Source organism: Anabrus simplex, chromosome 4 (assembly GCF_040414725.1).
Source record: "Anabrus simplex isolate iqAnaSimp1 chromosome 4, ASM4041472v1, whole genome shotgun sequence".
NCBI classification, from domain to species: domain Eukaryota; kingdom Metazoa; phylum Arthropoda; class Insecta; order Orthoptera; family Tettigoniidae; genus Anabrus; species Anabrus simplex.
In genome coordinates, this window is record NC_090268.1 from 423,593,343 (window position 1) to 423,611,891 (window position 18,549).

General features: G+C 41.7%; 1 protein-coding gene across 1 annotated transcript in view; it reads left to right on the forward strand.

Annotated features, from left to right (window-relative positions):
- The window catches only part of LOC136872312 (uncharacterized), a 256,624-nt gene that overhangs the window by 74,073 nt on the left and 164,002 nt on the right, over positions 1–18,549 (forward strand). Inside the window, exon 14 of the mRNA XM_068227426.1 lies at positions 3,519–3,760. Coding sequence (XP_068083527.1) covers positions 3,519–3,760 — 242 coding nt within the window. The remainder of the gene's footprint in view (positions 1–3,518; positions 3,761–18,549) is intronic.

The following is an 18,549-nucleotide window of genomic DNA, read 5'->3' on the forward strand; positions in this document are numbered from 1 at the left end:
AATAATAGAGATTGGCAGTCTCCGAAGTGGGATAACAACAGGTGGAAGTATCGGAATGACCGGAGTGGGAACCAATCAGGAAGATACAAACACGAACAAAATGGTTTCCGAGGGCAACGACCGTACGAAAGAACGGCTAATTCGAACTGGGGAAACCGAGGTCTGCAAAACATCAGACCACGAGAGTACTACCGGGGCGATTTAAACGATAGGAGGAATGAATCACGCCGGTATGTCAAAGATTTACAAGTTAACCAGGCCGGAAATGATATGTGGAAGGATTCAATGAAGCAGTTCGTCAAGTCAGACGAGTGCCAGGGGGCAGAAAGCCTCGAATTACAGGCACATAATGCGGCAAATCGCGCCAGTAATCTTGATCCCCGCGCACCACCATATCAAAATGGGGGCGGAGGTCAGCTTAAAAAAATTAGGAAGACCGAGCGAGGAGATAGTCGGATTTTCGAGGACTACCGACGCAAAGGGGGAACCGTGGACGTCCGTGACCATCGCATCCTGGATTGTCCAGCCCAATGATCTCGTCGAAGATCCTGTTCCAGCATGTCCTAAAACGATTAGAGCCTTACCCGTTATTTATGTCCGTGTCAACCAGTTGTTGGTTCGTTGCCTTGTAGACACAGGCGCGAGCGTCAGCGTGGTATCTAAAGTATTAGTTAAAGAACTGGAATCGAAGCAACGTATTCCAATCATTCCGATTTCGAATATTAAAGTTAGAGGAATAATTCCGGACCGCACAACTACATGCAATAGCCAGGCATATCTAGATTTGGAAATTGGAAACAACCTCATATCACATCCATTCATAATTCTGACTAGAATGGAATATAATATCATCACTGGAGCTGATTTTCTCCGGGAATTCAAAGCGGTCTTTGACATGGAGAAGAATGAAATTAGGTTCAGGAACGATTCAATTCAGGGAGATGTAAGGTTGAACGACTTCGAGGGACAACACGGAGAGGAGAAAATTTGGACTATGGAGGTAGAACAATTAAAAGAAGAAGGAAGAGATTGCTTCCCAAACTGGGATGCCTATCGGGACGAGATGATCAAGGAGTTTGAGGGGATGATTTTCAAGTTAGAAGCGGAGAATGAAGGACCATCATTGGCGGAGGTAGTCCAAGAAAAGATCGACGAAGCGAAGATAGGGGAGGAAGACAAAGGGACATTACAGAAAATCATAGAGAGGCACGAAAATGTATTTGGTTCACGTCCGGGAAAAATTCCAAATTTCAAATATTCCTTAGTCGTCAAAAATTGGGAACCATTCCGGCAACGACCATATCCAATACCTGAAAAGTTTCACGCTGGAGTTCAGAAAATTATACAGGAGATGGAAGATAACGGGATTATGTCAAAATCACCCACACCATTTTTGAATCCGTTGGTCGTGGTGGAGAAGGGCAACAGTTCGTTGCGGGTTTGCCTCGACGCGCGAGCAATAAACCAGCAGTTAATCCCCGAGTATGATCAGGCCCCGTGTATAAAAGAGGTTCTTAAGAAGTTCCGGGGCATGAAACTATTTAGTGGAGTTGATCTGAAATCATCATTTCATCACGTTGAACTCGACCCAGCCTCCAAACTTTTGACCGGGTTTCTGTTTGATGGGCAAACCTACCTTTTTAAAGGTTACCTTTCGGATTGAAAACAGCAGGATCAGCACTCATTAGGGCACTAGATCGTAACCTCACTGACGAAGTCAAACACTTCACGGTGAGGTACGTGGCTGACATCCTCATCGAGTCAGAAACTTTGCCAGAGCACTTGGAGAAACTTGATAAACTATTAGCGGATTTAGAAAGGAACAGCTTTAAGGTGAACCTACCCAAGTCTCACTTTTGCCAAAGAAGTATCCTGTTCTTAGGCCACGTGATTGGCTCAGAGGGAATTGTGCCCAATCCTGTTAAATTAAAGGCAATTCAAAATTTTCAAAGCCGACGAATGTGAAACATGTCAGGCAATTTTTAGGAATTTGTAACTTTTTCGAGGATCATTGTCCGAATTACACTAGTATAGTTTCACCATTACAAGATCTCCTCAAGAAAAACAATAGGTGGAAATGGGACCTCGCCTGCGACGAAGCATTTGCTAAAGCAAAGAACCTGTTAGCCCATAGTGAAAAATGAGGATATCCGGACTATACACAAAGGTTTATTGTGCAGACTGATGCGTCGATTATAGGAGTCGGGGCAGTACTCTATCAAGAGACGCCCGAACCCGAACAGAGAATCACCTATTTGGCCTTCATGAGTCTCAAATTAAGGTCGCATGAGTTGAAATACACAGTGACAGAATTGGAGGTGCTCGCGATCGTGACCGCTCTTAACCATTGGAAGAAATACATTTATGGGTACCCAATTGTGTTGAGAACGGATCACAAAGCTCTGACATGCATGATGAAATCTGGATTAACAAGCGAGAGAGTCAGCCGGTGGTGCTTGTTTGTGCAGCAATTCGATATTACAGTCGAGCACTGTGGCGGAAAGGCAAATGTAATTGCAGACGCCCTCAGTAAAAATCCAGATCCGGCACCTATCGTTGTTAACCAAATACAGTTAATTGAACAAGGGGACCGCGAAATCATAGAAAGGCTGCGGACTATTGGTGAAGAACAACAGAAATGTCCGGAAATGAAGTTGATCGATTTCCTTCAATGTAGAATACAGCCAGGGACGGATGAATACCGTGAACGTCAGAAAAGGTCCGAGAATTACCAATTTTTAATGGTATGCTGCATAAAATCGTGCACGAGGACCACACGCAATTCAGGATTGTGGTTCCAACTACGTTGCAAGTTGATTTGGTTTAGCTCGCTCATCACGTTACAGGTCACGCAGGGAGAGATAAAGAAATTGCTACACTTCGGGAAACGTTTATCTGGAAAAATTTGAGGAAAACTGTTCAGCAGGTACTCCTTACTTGCGACATTTGCCAACGGGTAAAGCCCAATCCATACCTACTTAAGCAAAGGCCGAAGCCGTTGTTGCCAAGTAAACCTCGGGAACTGTTCGCTTTAGATTTTTACGGACCACTTCCCCAAGGCAAAGAGAGGGCTTCAATACATTTTGGTATGCGTGGATATATTTTCAAAATTCGTCACTCTCTGTCCAATCCAGAAGGCAAACACTAGAGCCGTCATAAATCAGTTGAAGACTAAAATCATACCACGTATGGGCAAGCCCGAATGTGTCCTCACTGATCATCGGTCGCAGTTCACATCGGGAAACTTCAAGCGAGACATCGACAACTTAAACATCAAACATCATTTGAGTTCAATTAGGCATCCGGTGTCGAATCCCGCAGAACGGATAATGCGAGAAATCGCAAAATTTTGCCGTATCTACTGTCCGCGACAACATTGGCGTTGGGTGGACGTGATTCCTGTTATTACAGAAAGTATCAACGGCACTATTCATAAATCCACTGGCCAAATTCCGTCAGTGATTCATTTCGACAGTTTACCGAAGAGACCATGGCATGAGGTCTTGAAATGTCCGCAGGATCCTAAGCTATCGGTTGAGCTATGTATACAGGAGACAGCAAAATATTTGAAGGCTCAAGCAGAACGATTACGGCGTCTCCGTAACAAAAGGTACCATCGACCACTGCGCGTAGTGGAACTTGTTCTCGTTAAACGACCAGCAGTTTCCGATCCACCTAACAAGTTCTACCACAAATTCGCTGAACTGTACATCGGTCCTTACCGAGTCATACAAAACCTAGACAACAACGCGTACAAGGTGTAATGAATTCAAAGAAAGTTGAGATTCAACTGGTTGGAAGAAATTAATCCGGATTTACAAAGAATAAACGCTACAGATGACACCATAAAAATAATTAACTGTTTGGAATTCTGGTTACAAATTACACATTCATGGAGAAACTCAGGAGGCACAACTGGAAAACAGTGAGCAGAAGAACGGAAAAACACTACAGCGAATTCATGAAGAGATTTTGGGTGGAGAATAAGAATACAAATAATTAGGGAAAGGTGTCAGACCAAGCTAACAAGTTCAAACGCGCTCGCCGTGCTGAGTGGCCAGACGGTTGAGACGCTGGCCTTCTGACACCAACTAGGGGGGTTCGATCCCGGCTCAGTCTGGTGGTATTTGGAGTTGCTCAAATACGCCATCCTAGTGTTGGTAGATTTACTGGCGCGTAAAATAATTCTTGCTAGACGAAATTCCAGCACTTCGAAGTCTCTGAAAACCGTAAAAGTCGTTAATTATTATCACACTCTCTCTTTAATTGGTCATAACGAAGAGAGAATGAAAGAAAGAATAATAATTTTTAATATTGGATGTTGCTCTCAATGAGTCCTGCAGAATACTTTCTGGCTGCCTGAAATCTACACCTGTCTATAAACTACACACCCTGTCAGACATCGCCCCTATCGCGGTATGCCGTCAGGTCATAGCACAAACTGATCGAACAAAGTCAGTAGAGGCACTGCCTTCGTGAAGTACAGGCCGTACTGTAGCAAGAGCGGGAAAGCAATCGGCTGGTCGTTAGGGGGGATGTTTAGCAGGTGAGTTAGATGAGTTAATGTGAATTTTTCGCTGTTTAATGAAACTTTCAACGTTGGCTGCATGCTTACTCAGATATAGGCTACATCAGACTGAATCGTTATCGACTGCATTATTAAGTGAAAAGCCCTCAATTAGTGAAGAAAACTTAGTGTTAGCGTGTATTCATGTGAGACTATAGGTTAAGAATATCGCTCTGCAGTGTTTTATTTTTGTAGTTTGTTTGTGTAATGTTATACCCATAGTGTAACATGAATTGAGTTAGTGAATTCAGCGTGTTATTATCAACCGCGATGTGTATATAATTGAATTAAGGGTATCAGTGAGAGAAATCGCCATCCTACGAGTTGCGGTGTACACTCCAGTATTTGTGTTTCCATCTGATGAAGAAGAAGGCTATTCCTAGGGATAAATTAATAGTTAATCACCACACAGTTGTGTGTAACACCACTTTCCTCAGACTAAATCCTGAGGGAAATAAGAGTGTCTCGTCCAGATGGCGAGTTCGAATTTATTATGTCAAAACATGGGTAACATTACATATATTTTTATGTAATCAGACTTAAGGCTTATTTGAATTCGGTGTGTTTGAAAGTTCAAGTCCAATTTATGCATTTTAGGTAGAACTGTATTGTGAAATAACACTGCTGAGATTTTTCCTATTAAATTTCATATCATAGGCAATGGAACAGAGTTATTCCATGAAAATAATTGTATACCGGTAGGCATTATTTGCTGTCTAAAACTCTACATTTTTTAAACAATAACTGAATTTCACGACAGTGGCAGCAAATGTTTTGTTGTTGTTGGAGGTTAGCTTACTCGTAATCTTTCTTGTAGGTACTGAATTGGTGGTAGAGAAATAATTTACATTTGTAGTATATTGTATTGGAAAGGAGCCTCCGTGGCTCGACGGCAGCGCGTCGGCCTCTCACCGCTGGATACCGTGGTTCAAATCTCGGTCGCTCCATGTGAGATTTGTGCTCGACAAAGCGGAGGCGGGACAGGTTTTTCTCCGGGTACTCCGGTTTTCCCTGTCATATTTCATTCCAGCAACACTCTCCATTCTCATTTCATAGCATCTATCATTCATTAATAAATCACTTTGGGAGTGGCGAACCCATCGTACTAACAGCCTATATCTGCTTCATTCATTCCATCCCTGACCCGGTCAATGACTGGAAAACGGGTTGTAGGTTTTCATTTTCTGTATATTGTATTGGGAATTGATTTCTTGTTTTCTATCAGTGTGTATGATGAGAATGTTCCAGTTGACTATCAAATGAATAGAAATCGCAAGAATGTGTCTCAAAATGTTAGCCTGTACTCACGGAAACGAACGGATATACGCGAGAAATAGAACGTTACGGGAAAGGATATGCATTGGGTGTTAGAACTAACAAATGTTTATGAATAGTTTTTGGTTTTATAAGGTGTTAACAGTTTCTTAATTAATTTAAAATGGTGTGTTATTCAAGCGGAGCGGATGCGTACCGCCTCCACGTCCCACCCAAAGCGTGACATCATCAGAGCTACAGTACGACCTGTATATCACGAAGGCAGTCGTAGAGGATCAAACTCACCCTCTCTTTTGTCACCAGCCTTCAAGGAGACAACTCAAATCAATGAAAAGCTTCGTGCGGACAACAACAATGCTCACTTCAAAACTTGAGGTAGCCAGAACACAGCTATGGCAATCCACTTCACAACTAGATTGGATTAAGGCCAAAGAAAGCCTTCCTACAGGCGACGACACCAAATGGGAAATCTGGCGGTCATTCAAGTGACTTTGGAGTGGTGTTGGGAGATGTAGAGTTAATTGACATAATTGGGGATACCTACAGGGTTCAGATCTCTGTGAGTGTGGGCAGATGTAGAATTAATGTACAATAATAGGGATATCTACAGGGTTCAGAACTCTGCGAGTGTGGGGAGATGTAGATTTAATGTACATAAATGAGGATATCTACTTGGTTCAGAACTCTGCGAGTGTGGGGAGATGTAGAGTTAATTTACATAAATGGAAATATCTACAGGGTTCAGAACTCTTCAAGTTTGGTGAAATGTAGAGTTTACTTAAATAAATCGGAATATCTACAGGGTTCAGAACTCTGCGAGTGTGGGGAAATGTAAAGTTCATGCAAATAAATCGGAATCTACAGGGTTCAGAACTCTTGTGAGTGTGAGGAGATGTAGAGTTAATTTACATAAATGGATATATCTACATGGTTCAGAACTCTGCGTGTGTGGGGAGATGCAGAGTTAATGTTGAATGTAGAGTGTGGGGAGAGACAGACAATGATACACCTACGTATTTGCTGCTATTATTACTAAAATGTTTGCATTCCTCCCCCTGAAGTGGAAGGCTGGCCTCTTAGACGGTAACGCCGTCTCTCAGGCCGGGAGATTTATTACGGTAGGTGTGATGCGCGGAGAAGGTGAGAGGGTTGGCGGCCGTGGCCTGTACTAGGAACAGTCCCGGCATTCGCCTTAGTACAGGAGAAGGGAAACCATGGAAAACCATGGAAAACCATCCTCAAAGCAGTCGACGGTTGGGGCCAGCCGCGATGTCCAGCCCTTTCCCGCCTCCCCAATGCAGAGGCGTACAGTCACGGTAGAGCCGTGGCCACCCCTGGTCTGCTTGGTTGGTTGGTCAGAGTGCAGAGCTGTTGGACCACGGACCAGGCACTTGTGAGCTGAGAACCACTCTGCATCCACTGACGTGATGTACGTGCGAATCGTGCCCATACTCTTGCACAAATCGATAGTTAATGGTAGGCTGTGGTAGCACTATGAAAGTGGCTCTTTTTGGGGTGAATATCATGAAACCTGAGACACTGAATGTATTTACTTATCAATCTATAATTGTGACATTCCTTTACTGTATTTCACGTTATTGCTTCTGACACGAGTAAATAAATAATTAATAATAATTTGTTTTAGGCCTACGCCGCACCGACACAGGTAGGTCCTATGGCGACGATGGAGTATGAAAGAGCTAAGAGTGGGAAGGAAGCGACCGTGACCTTAAGTGAAGTACTGTGCCATATCATATATGCCCCAAGAGTACAATGTGTAATATTGTGTAATACTGTGGACTCATTGGAATAACGATGGCCTGGTGTAAGAGGAAGTTGTGTAACGCAAGCTTTCGGGACCGCGTGGCATTGGAAATTAGTCGTCATCATGCATGGTAACAGCGAGCAGTTTAGATACTTCATATTAGTCATTTGGGAATATTACGAGATCGCCTGAGAGCCGCGTATTCGAAAGAGACCAATCACGAGCTTGGAAGAGGACTTGCGGACTGCAGGGATCCACAGAACAAACGAACTCAGACCTACAAACTTCGATTTCTACAGTGCTGCACCATCATCGATTTAACTAGGCGATCTGTTATTAAGCCATACTCCACATTTTTTATGTGTAAAGTTAGTAAATTATGCAGTTAAAAGTACCTGTAGACAGAAACATTCATTCATTTCGATCTAATAATCCAATAAACTAATTTTAATGAGTCAGCGCATTCTACCAAGTAGGCGGCTGGATTACCGAGTCATTGTATCACTGGATTTCCCCTGTACAAGGACAGGAAGTTTTGTGGCTTGGAGACGCGCTTCATTCTGCTCCGGAGTCTTGTATGTGCAGGCTGGTATTTATTACGCCAGGCACATGTTGAACTGTGGTAATATTACCAGTGACGCTTTTCTTTGCCCAAGTATACAGATTTTATATCGTGGAATGTGAGACGTTATTTAACAAATAATATGCACTATCCCAGTGTAAGTGATATTATTTATTAACGGGAGTGTACTGTGCCATATCATATATGCCCCAAATAGTAATTATGTAATATGGTGTAATATTGTGCATTTAATACAAGAAGGAGTCATGGTGCAATATAGAAGTTGCGTAATGCAGTATTCCCGGCAGCGCCTGGCTTCAGAAATAACTTCTTATCGTTCATAGCAACAGCGAATATCTCGGGTATTCCGTATGATCCAATCGGGGAATTTACGAGAGTGTTTGAGAGCAGCCGATTTAAAAAAAAAGACCAATCACAGCCCTGGAAGCGATATTGCGGAATGAAGGGATCTACAGAACAAATGAAGTCAGACTTACCAACTTCGAGATTTACAGTGCTGCACTAGTCTTGATTTAAGTTATTAATCTGTTGTAAAGCCATACTCCACGTTTTTGATATGAAATAGAAGCAAGTTTGACATTAAAAACTACCTGTAGACAGTTGCAGTACTTAATTCTGAACTAATAATGTAATTAATATATTTCTATTGAGTCGGCGCTTTACAGAGCAGGCGGCCGAGCCATGGCGTCATCACATCAGTGAAATCCCCGATGATATTACTAATACCGGAAGTTCGGTGAACATAGTAGCTTCTGAAGATGGGAAGCTCACTCTGTCTTGAAGATGATAACCGTGCGGGTCGGTGTTCCTTATATTCAGCCAGCGTTGTATGAAAGTAACTTTTACAGTGACGATTTTTAATCAAACAAGTATACATATTTTTGTGAAAGCTGGAACGTTATTTCATGAGAATACATTACCTAAATGCAAGTAATTATAATGTAATTACGAAAGTGTAGTGTACAGTAACAAAGCAATTACCTTTGCTATATATATATTATAAGATCACGTATGATGATGCAGTATGCCAGAGTGCGGTTGTGGCACGGGATTTGACAATAACTAAGACGATAGTTACTATCGATATTTCCAACCCCGTATATGTACACTGACTGACAGAGCAAATGCAACACCAAGAAGGAGTGGTCAGAACTTTATGCCAATTGCAGGGTAGACTGACGTCACTGAGGTATGCTCATGATGTGAAATGCGCCGCTGTGCTGCGCACGTAGCGAACGATAAATGGGACACGGCGTTGGCGAATGGCCCACTTCGTACCGTGATTTCTCAGCCGACAGTCATTGTAGAACGTGTTGTCGTGTGCCACAGGACACGTGTATAGCTAAGAATGCCAGGCCGCCGTCAACGGAGGCATTTCCAGCAGACAGACGACTTTACGAGGGGTATGGTGATCGGGCTGAGAAGGGCAGGTTGGTCGCTTCGTCAAATCGCAGCCGATACCCATAGGGATGTGTCCACGGTGCAGCGCCTGTGGCGAAGATGGTTGGCGCAGGGACATGTGGCACGTGCGAGGGGTCCAGGCGCAGCCCGAGTGACGTCAGCACGCGAGGATCGGCGCATCCGCCGCCAAGCGGTGGCAGCCCTGCACGCCACGTCAACCGCCATTCTTCAGCATGTGCAAGACACCCTGGCTGTTCCAACATCGACCAGAACAATTTCCCGTCGATTGGTTGAAGGAGGCCTGCACTCCCGGCGTCCGCTCAGAAGACTACCATTGACTCCACAGCATAGACGTGCACGCCTGGCATGGTGCCGGGCTAGAGCGACTTGGATGAGGGAATGGCGGAACGTCGTGTTCTCCGATGAGTCACGCTTCTGTTCTGTCAGTGATAGTCACCGCAGACGAGTGTGGCGTCGGCGTGGAGAAAGGTCAAATCCGGCAGTAACTGTGGAGCGCCCTACCGCTAGACAACGCGGCATCATGGTTTGGGGCGCTATTGCGTATGATTCCACGTCACCTCTAGTGCGTATTCAAATCACGTTAAATGCCCACCGCTACGTGCAGCATGTGCTGCGGCCGGTAGCACTCCCGTACCTTCATGGGCTGCCCAATGCTCTGTTTCAGCAGGATAATGCCCGCCCTCACACTGCTCGCATCTCCCAATAGGCTCTACGAGGTGTACAGATGCTTCCGTGACCAGCGTACTCTCCGGATCTCTCACCAATCGAACACGTGTGGGATCTCATTGGACGCCGTTTGCAAACTCTGCCCCAGCCTCGTACGGACGACCAACTGTGGCAAATGATTGACAGAGAATGGAGAACCATCCCTCAGGACACCATCCGCACTCTTATTGACTCTGTACCTCGACGTGTTTCTGCGTGCATCGCCGCTCGCGGTGGTCCTACATCCTACTGAGTAGATCCCGTGCGCATTGTGTAACCTGCATATCGGTTTGAAATAAACATCAATTATTCGTCCGTGCCGTCTCTGTTTTTTCCCCAACTTTCATCCCTTTCGAACCACTCCTTCTTGGTGTTGCATTTGCTCTGTCAGTCAGTGTAATTTGCATCTGTATAGTGCAAATATTGTGATCGTTACGCGTCCGGTAACGCGAAGAATGTGTGCGAATCGTCGTTATAGTTTCGGTTCAATTTAATGGTGTGTGCGAAGCACCACATTTCAAAGATGATGGAAGAAGATAGGACCTGCAGTATATTTGGTATCGCCATGCAGTTTGTTGCTATAATGGCGTATTTTTTTCCAGACATAGCGGCCTGGAACCATGAGGAAGCTGAGACAAACAGATAAGTTCATCTTGAAAACCTTCTAGGCATGCTTAGATAGAAGAAATCAGGCTAATTCGATCCTATAATAGTATAACTATAAATGTCAGTCCTTTTGTGGCTGAGTTATGTTTTCTTTTTATAGTTTAATGTCATGTTTCAGGGAAGATGCATGTTCAAACCCTGTTTCTTATATATTATTTTATTTCCTTTTAATTAGATGGGAAAGAGGGAAATGATTAGGTGTAGATAAGGATATGTATGTCAAGAGGTAACTGTGTATTCCATTTTTTGTAACAAGATCTAGACTCTTTTATTAAGAAGGCTGCACAGCTTAAAGCTTGTTTTGGGATAAATTTCAGTAGGGAACATTTTTTAATAGCATGTAGCATTTTTACAGGAGTGAATGGTAGTTGTAACCAGCGTGAAAGTGCACCGTTGAACTAGTATCTTTTAGATCGGCAAAGAAGACTAGCTAATTGGTATTGTGTTATGAATTTACGAGAAAAAGGCAAGATTAGCCAGATACTGAGATTACAATGTGTGTTAATACAAGACGTGGATGCCTGGTATATAAAAAGGGAAACATAATGGTGTTAGTTGCATGTTAAGCAAGAGAGGCTTGATTTGCCTTGAAAGTTCATTAATACTACAAGAGTCGAACTCATGGACTCCGAAGTGTTAGGCCAGATGTGCCGTATGTCGTATCATAGCCGTGTTAAATTGGAATATGTATTTAAGGCCATATGAATGTGTATTGATGACTTAAGTTGAGTTCGAGGCCTTGTGTTAGTTTAATGAACAGGGAAGTGAATGGCAGCGTTAATTTATGTCCCCAGATATATTAGAATCTCTCAGACATGAATTACCAATCCAATTAGTTAGTTTCTTTTTCTTGCGAGGCAGGATGCTTCATAGCTGGCTCATTAGAAGTGTCGCCTGAGTTATAATATGGCGTGTCAAGTGAAGACCAACACATGGACAGCTGAGCCAGAAGTTCCGTGTTCTTTTTAATATGAAGGAGTTTAGCATCTTATTGCTTGTATTTCAGATAACGGTTACACAGATTTTTTGTTTATTTTATTTGCATGAATTTTACAGGTTTCTTTGAAGTGTTTTGTTTTTATTGAATTGTGATACATGTTTTATTGCTGATCATGTCGTTGTCATCGTTGATAAAGACTTGTTCTTAAATATGAGGCCTGGGCTCATTTTATTTGGGAAGTAGGCTTTCAAGCCATCCAATTTGAAACAGAGCGGTATGTTAGTAAATTCAGTGTAGCTATAAGTTAGGACCCTGGAACATTGATTTGTTGATAAGTGTTGTCTATATAATTTTTGATTATGGATCGGATTTAGCATAATTTTATTCTGTCGCGGTATGACCTATAACCGTATATTGAACGATATCCGTCAGGATTCGATAAGATGAACTTAACTGCGTTGACTCGATACGAAGTGTGCATTCTTCCCCAGGCTGTTGTTTTTATTTTGTAAATATTTTTATTTTAAAACGGGACATTGCCCGTCCTTTTGTAACATGTAAACATTTTGTGCTAATTATGTGCACGGCACATTTTGAAATTTCTGGCATTTATTTGAGCCATAATTTTTTATCGTTTTCATATTAATTTGTTTATTTTCGATTTTCAGTAATGTTTTCTCTGATGATAAATCTACCTTACCCCTTATTTTGAATTTTATTTCGGAATTATGTTACTGTTTCCCGTTCACATACCCATGGTATATTTTATCCTGACATTTTTTAATTTTTTTGCCCTGATCATATCTTTACGAACCAAACACGCAGCTCTCCGAAGGCGCCGGTAGAATATTGTTTTAGACTGGAACGGTACAGTACAGTACGATTTATAAAGCAATTACCTCTGCTACATATAGTTATGTGTTACGTTGCAGAATGCCGGAGTACGGTTTTGGCACAGGATTGTTAATGACTAAGACGGTATATGTTATCGGTACCTCAAATCCCGTGGACTCAGTTTGCATTCACGTAGTGCAAACACTATAATCGGTACGCGTTCCGCGATCGCGAAGACTGTGTGCGTATCGTTATTTACCGCTCGGTATAAATTAATGATGTGTGCGGGAGCACCATATTTCAAAGATGGCGATGGAACAAGCAAGGACCAGCAGTGTATTTTGTAACGACATGCAGCGTGTTGCATTGATGGAGTAATTTGCGCAGACGTAGCGGTATAGGGACCGTTATGAAAGCTGAGAACTACACCAGTTAAGTTCATCATAAATTATAAGCATGCATAGATAGAAGAATGAGCCTAGTTCGATCCTTATATAATTTAATTGTAAATACCAGTCCTTTTGCGGCTGAGCTGTGTTTTTATTAATGTAAAGTAATGTTTGGTTTCAGGGGATTTGCATGTTCGAACCCTGGAGTTTTCTTACTAATTTTCCTTCTTATTAGATGTAGAAGAGGGAAATTATTAGGTGTAGATAGGGGTATGTGTTTGTCATGATGTTACTGTGTATTCCAATTTAATTTATGAGATGTAGTATAGGCTCTTTTATTCAAGAGGCTCCTCAGCCTTAAGATTGTATGGGAACATTTTTCAGTAGGGAACAGATTGTTTGTTTTAGTGCACGAAGCATGATTTACAGGTAAATGCATGGCAGATGTATCCAGCATGAAAGTGCATCGTGGAGTTAGTGTCTTTCAGATAGGCAAAGAGGACTAGCTAATTGTGAATATGATGTGTTATAATATGAAAGAAAGACAAGATTAGCTTGATAAATTGAGATTTATAGATGTGTGTTAAGACAGGACGGAAAGGCCTGGAAAGCATTATAATGGGGAAATGTAATTGTGTTAGTTGTGTAATTAGAGAAAGGCTTGATTTGCCTAGACTGTTCATTGATAATACAAGAGTCGAACTCTTGTAGCACGAGGTGTTAGGCCGGATGTGCCGTGTGTCTTATAATGTAGCTGTGTTGTATTGAAAAGGGTTATTAAGGCCGTATTGATGCGTATTGAAGATCTCTGAGTTGAGCCGAGGCCCAGTTATTGTACAGTGAACAAAACAGTGATATGCGGCGTTAAACGTGTCCCTCGATATGTTAGAATCTCTCAGGCAAGAAGTAAGAATCCAATTAGCTGATGTCATCTCTTGCAAAGCAGGCCGTCTTACAGCTGGAGAATTTGAAGTGTTAGAAGATTTATGATACGACGTGCAAGGTGATCTACCCTCAACTCGTATGTAACTGAGTCAGGATTTCCTTCTGGTTTCTAATAAGAAGAAGTTTAGCACCTCATATATATTGTATTTCAGATATGCGGGTACACAGTGATGTTCTCCTTGTTTATATTTCTTTGCATGTAAATTACAGGATTTATTTGAGTGATTTGTTTATGTTTAATGGTGTCATTTATTTTATTGATGTTCATGTGTCATTGTCATCGTTGATTAAATACTTGTTTCTTAAATATGACCCCATTGCTCACTTTGATGGGAAGTCAGCTATTTAAGCTGTCCAACTTGCAACAGAACGGTCTGTCTGTAAATTCAATGTAGCTTTAAGTTAGGAACCCCCGAAATAACGTGATTTGTTTATAATTGTTCTAAATATAACTTGTAATATGGATCGGATCTAGTTTAATTCTATTCTGTCATGGTATGTCTTGTATTGAAATGATATCCGGCCGGGATTTATTATGATGAATATAACTGCGTCGACTCGAAGCGAAGTTTATTTTCCCCCAGATTCTTTTGTAAATATTTTGTTATTAATACGGGATATTGCCCGTCCTTTCATGTAACGTGTTAGTAATTTGTTAGCAACGTGTACGGCACATATTTGTGATTTTGGCTATTGTTTGAGCCCTTTTCAAGCGTTTGATTTATTTAATTTTGTTTATAATATGAATAATCTGTAATACTCTTAAATAATAAATCCATCTTACCCCCTATTTTGCATTTTATTTACGGAATTATGTTGCTGTTTCCAGTTCACATACCTATAGTATTTTTATCCTGAAATATTTGATATATGTTTTTGCCCTGATTTTATTTATGAACCGAAAACGCAGCTCTCCGACGGCGCCGGTAGACTTTTATAGGACGAGAACGGTACAGTACATCCTGGTGTGAAAATGGGAAACCACGGAATATCATCTTCCGGGCTGCCGACAGTAGGGCTCGAACCAAGTATATCACGAATGCAAGCTGAGAACTACGTGACCCAAACCGCGTGGCCAATCCCTCCGTAATAATAATAATAATAATAATAATAATAATAATAATAATAATAATAATATGCAAAAGTTATATGTAAAATCAACACATAAATCTGTAGAATCAGAAAAAAGCAAAAATGTAATATGTTTCAGTTTGTAATATTCAGGGAGATGGGAATGACGATGAAAACTGAATCGTGGTTGAGGATATTGAGAACTTTGTACATGTCACAGAGTAGTAGCAGTAAAATTAACTTCAGAGTTCGCAAGAAATATGTCTTCGGACGAAAGCAGTAATCGCGCCATTTACATTCGAGGTCAGCGTAAGAAACGTTACACATGTATCGATGTATGTATCCATTAAAATACCCGGCGATAGGTTTACAAGCACTATAAAATGCAATCCTCGCTCAGGGGTAGAGTCAGATGGATGAAGAAAACAAGCAAATAATAAGATATGGGAGCGGTCAGGTGGCGCTGTTGTCGATGTGTAGTGTGCATTTGAGGGACATCCAGTTGGGAGTGTTGTTTCTGTGCGGCGATGAATTGAAGAGTGTCGCCGCTCTAAAGCATGTTCACAGAAGGTGATCAGCATTCATGGATTAAAATCGAGTTTGTCAGTGGCAAAAATGCATCAGAATGCTATCGAAGATTACGTGAAGCGTGAGGTGAGAATGCATTACCGTATAGGGCAGATGCACGATGGGTCAATGGGTCAATGCGTTTCGCGCGGATCGGAATGAGGTCTTGCAACAACACCCGTACTCACCAGACATGACTCTTTGTGACTTCGGCCTGTTTCCAAAGTTGAAAGAACCCTCCGAGGCCACCGATTTCCTGACGTGGTATCTGTACTCCGCGCTGTAGGACGCTCCGTCGCTGTCATCAACAGACAACGCCTTGCCACGGCCCCGAACGGCTTCCCTACATTTGGCAAAAGGTAATAGACTTTGTGGTTGACTGCATTGAAGAAATGCAATGCAATTGTACCTGTTAGTTGTGTTTTATTAATATTGCCACTACTTTATTCACAGCCCTCGTATAGTGACGCGTTGCCTCTGAAGTTGGAAGTAAGATGGCGACTACTGTGTGTGAGTCTGTGATATCCGTAGTAGATAATGGTGTAAGATGCAGTGAAAAATGTGGCAAATGCAGAAGAGTAGTTAAAAATGGGATTCTATGTCGTAAGTGTGATGAATGGTACCATTTTCGTTGTGCAAGTATTGTAAATAGGACTGATATTGAAGAAAGTGAGTGGCTGTGTCCCGAGTGTAAACAAACTGATAGTGAGGCAGAACAACAAGAAAGAGAGACATATGAAACTATAATTAAGATTTTAGGAGTGCTACAAGAAGATTTATGCGCTCTGAAACATGAAAATGAATGCCTAAAGGACAGAATAAAGAAACTGGAAGATAAAGAAGACATTGGAGAAGAAAGACCGCCGTGGACGGAAGTGACGCGTAGCCATTTTAGGCCTAATGTTAAACATATGGGAGAAACTACGTACAACTTAAAACCGGGAAAAAACTCTTTGTAGTGCCAAAATAGATTTCAGTTACTTCAGCAAGTTCCAGAAGAAGACATACCAAGTTTTCCAAATAATTTTAAATCCAGTGGAGGTAACCTACAGAAGAAGAAAACCAACCGAAAGTCAAGATCGCCACAGATTAATCTCTATGCAGACAGTCAAGGGCGGGGTATGGCAGAAGGCATGGGCGCCCGCAGGATCTTTTCCAGGGGGGGGGGGCACATTAACAATTTTCTTGAATATAAAAACCAATATAACGTCAGCAACATTAAATTGTTTACAGAAACTTGCAGTTATAACATATGCTAGATGACTGTCAGTAATTTCAGTTTATGAAATAATCTGGTATGATATTAAACAATTGAACATCAACATCTTTAGAATTCCAGGGGGGGGGCAAGTGCCCCCCTTGCCCCCCCCCCCCCTTGCGGGCGCCCATGGCAGAAGGCATCAAGGATGAGCTGCAGAATCCAGAAACTGAGGTTTTAGGACTAATAAAACCAGGTGCCAAAACTGAAGATGTCCTTTCAAGTTGTGATCCTGTGTTAGAGAAGGACAATTATGTGGTAATTGTGAGTGGTACAAATGACATTGCTGCAAATGAAGGTGAGGAACTAATTATGACTCTCAGAGGTAAGATTTCCAAACTACCTGACTCAAAAGTAATTGTAGTTAATGTGCCACCTAGGTATGACCTTTTAGAGGACTCATGTGTGAACAAAGCTGTACATGATGTAAATATAACAATCAAGAGATTATGTAAGAGTTTTAGAAATGTCTATGTAGTAGATACTTTAGGTCTTGGCAGGCAAATGTTTACTAGCCATGGGTTACATCTGAATGGTAATGGAAAAGCAAATCTCTGTAGACAAATTGCTACAATTAACAACAGAGATTTGCAAACTAATCTGTACTTAAGAAAACCCATACCACTAAACTGGCACATACAGGGAAACTTGCCAGAAAACCCAGACCCTTAAATCAAGATCTATGTACAAGGATCTGGGTTCCAGGGACGTTCTCAACGCATGAGTCAAACGTTACCCAATTGCAACAGTCAAGTTTTAGGGAGGAAGGAGGTCTGAGATTGCTCTTGGTAAACTGTCAGAGTGTAGTAAATAAACAATTAAAATTCGGTACATTGATGGAATCTTATGAGACTGATGTGGTGATAGGAGTAGAATCATGGTTGAGAGAAGGGGTGGGTAATAGAGAAGTATTTCCAGAAGGGTACACAGTCTATCATAGAGACCGAGGAAATAAAAAGGGAGGGGGGGTGTTTATTCTGGTGAAGGAAACTTATTGTTCACATGAATGGTTTACCGATGAAAGGGATGAAATATTAGGGATAAAATTAGTTTGTCATAATATGAAGGAGGTGGGAATTATAGGAACATACAGGCCTGGAAGAGAGGAAAGAGACATGGAAATATTTGAGAAAATAATAGATTATACTCATAAAAACAATAATAATGATATGGTAATAATTGGGGGAGATCTAAACTTGCCTGAAGTTGAATGGAATGGAGCTGCAAGTGAAGCCCATGAACAGAAACTGGCAAATAAGTTAATTTGGGAGGGAGGATTTACACAAGTAGTACAAGAACCGACTCGTCTCAATAACTTACTAGATGTATTCTTGGTTAAACCATGGGAAATTGTTGATAAAACTGAGTTAATTGAAGGAATAGGTGACCATAAGGCTGTAATAATGGATGTAGGACTGGTACCAAAAAGGCTTAATAAGAGGGTCACACAAGACAAGAAATTATACAGAAAAACTAAAGTTGATGAATTTGGGACTTAAATCACAATTCAGTTGTTGGATAAGTGAAGGGAGTAATGTGGATACACTTTGGGCTAAATTTAA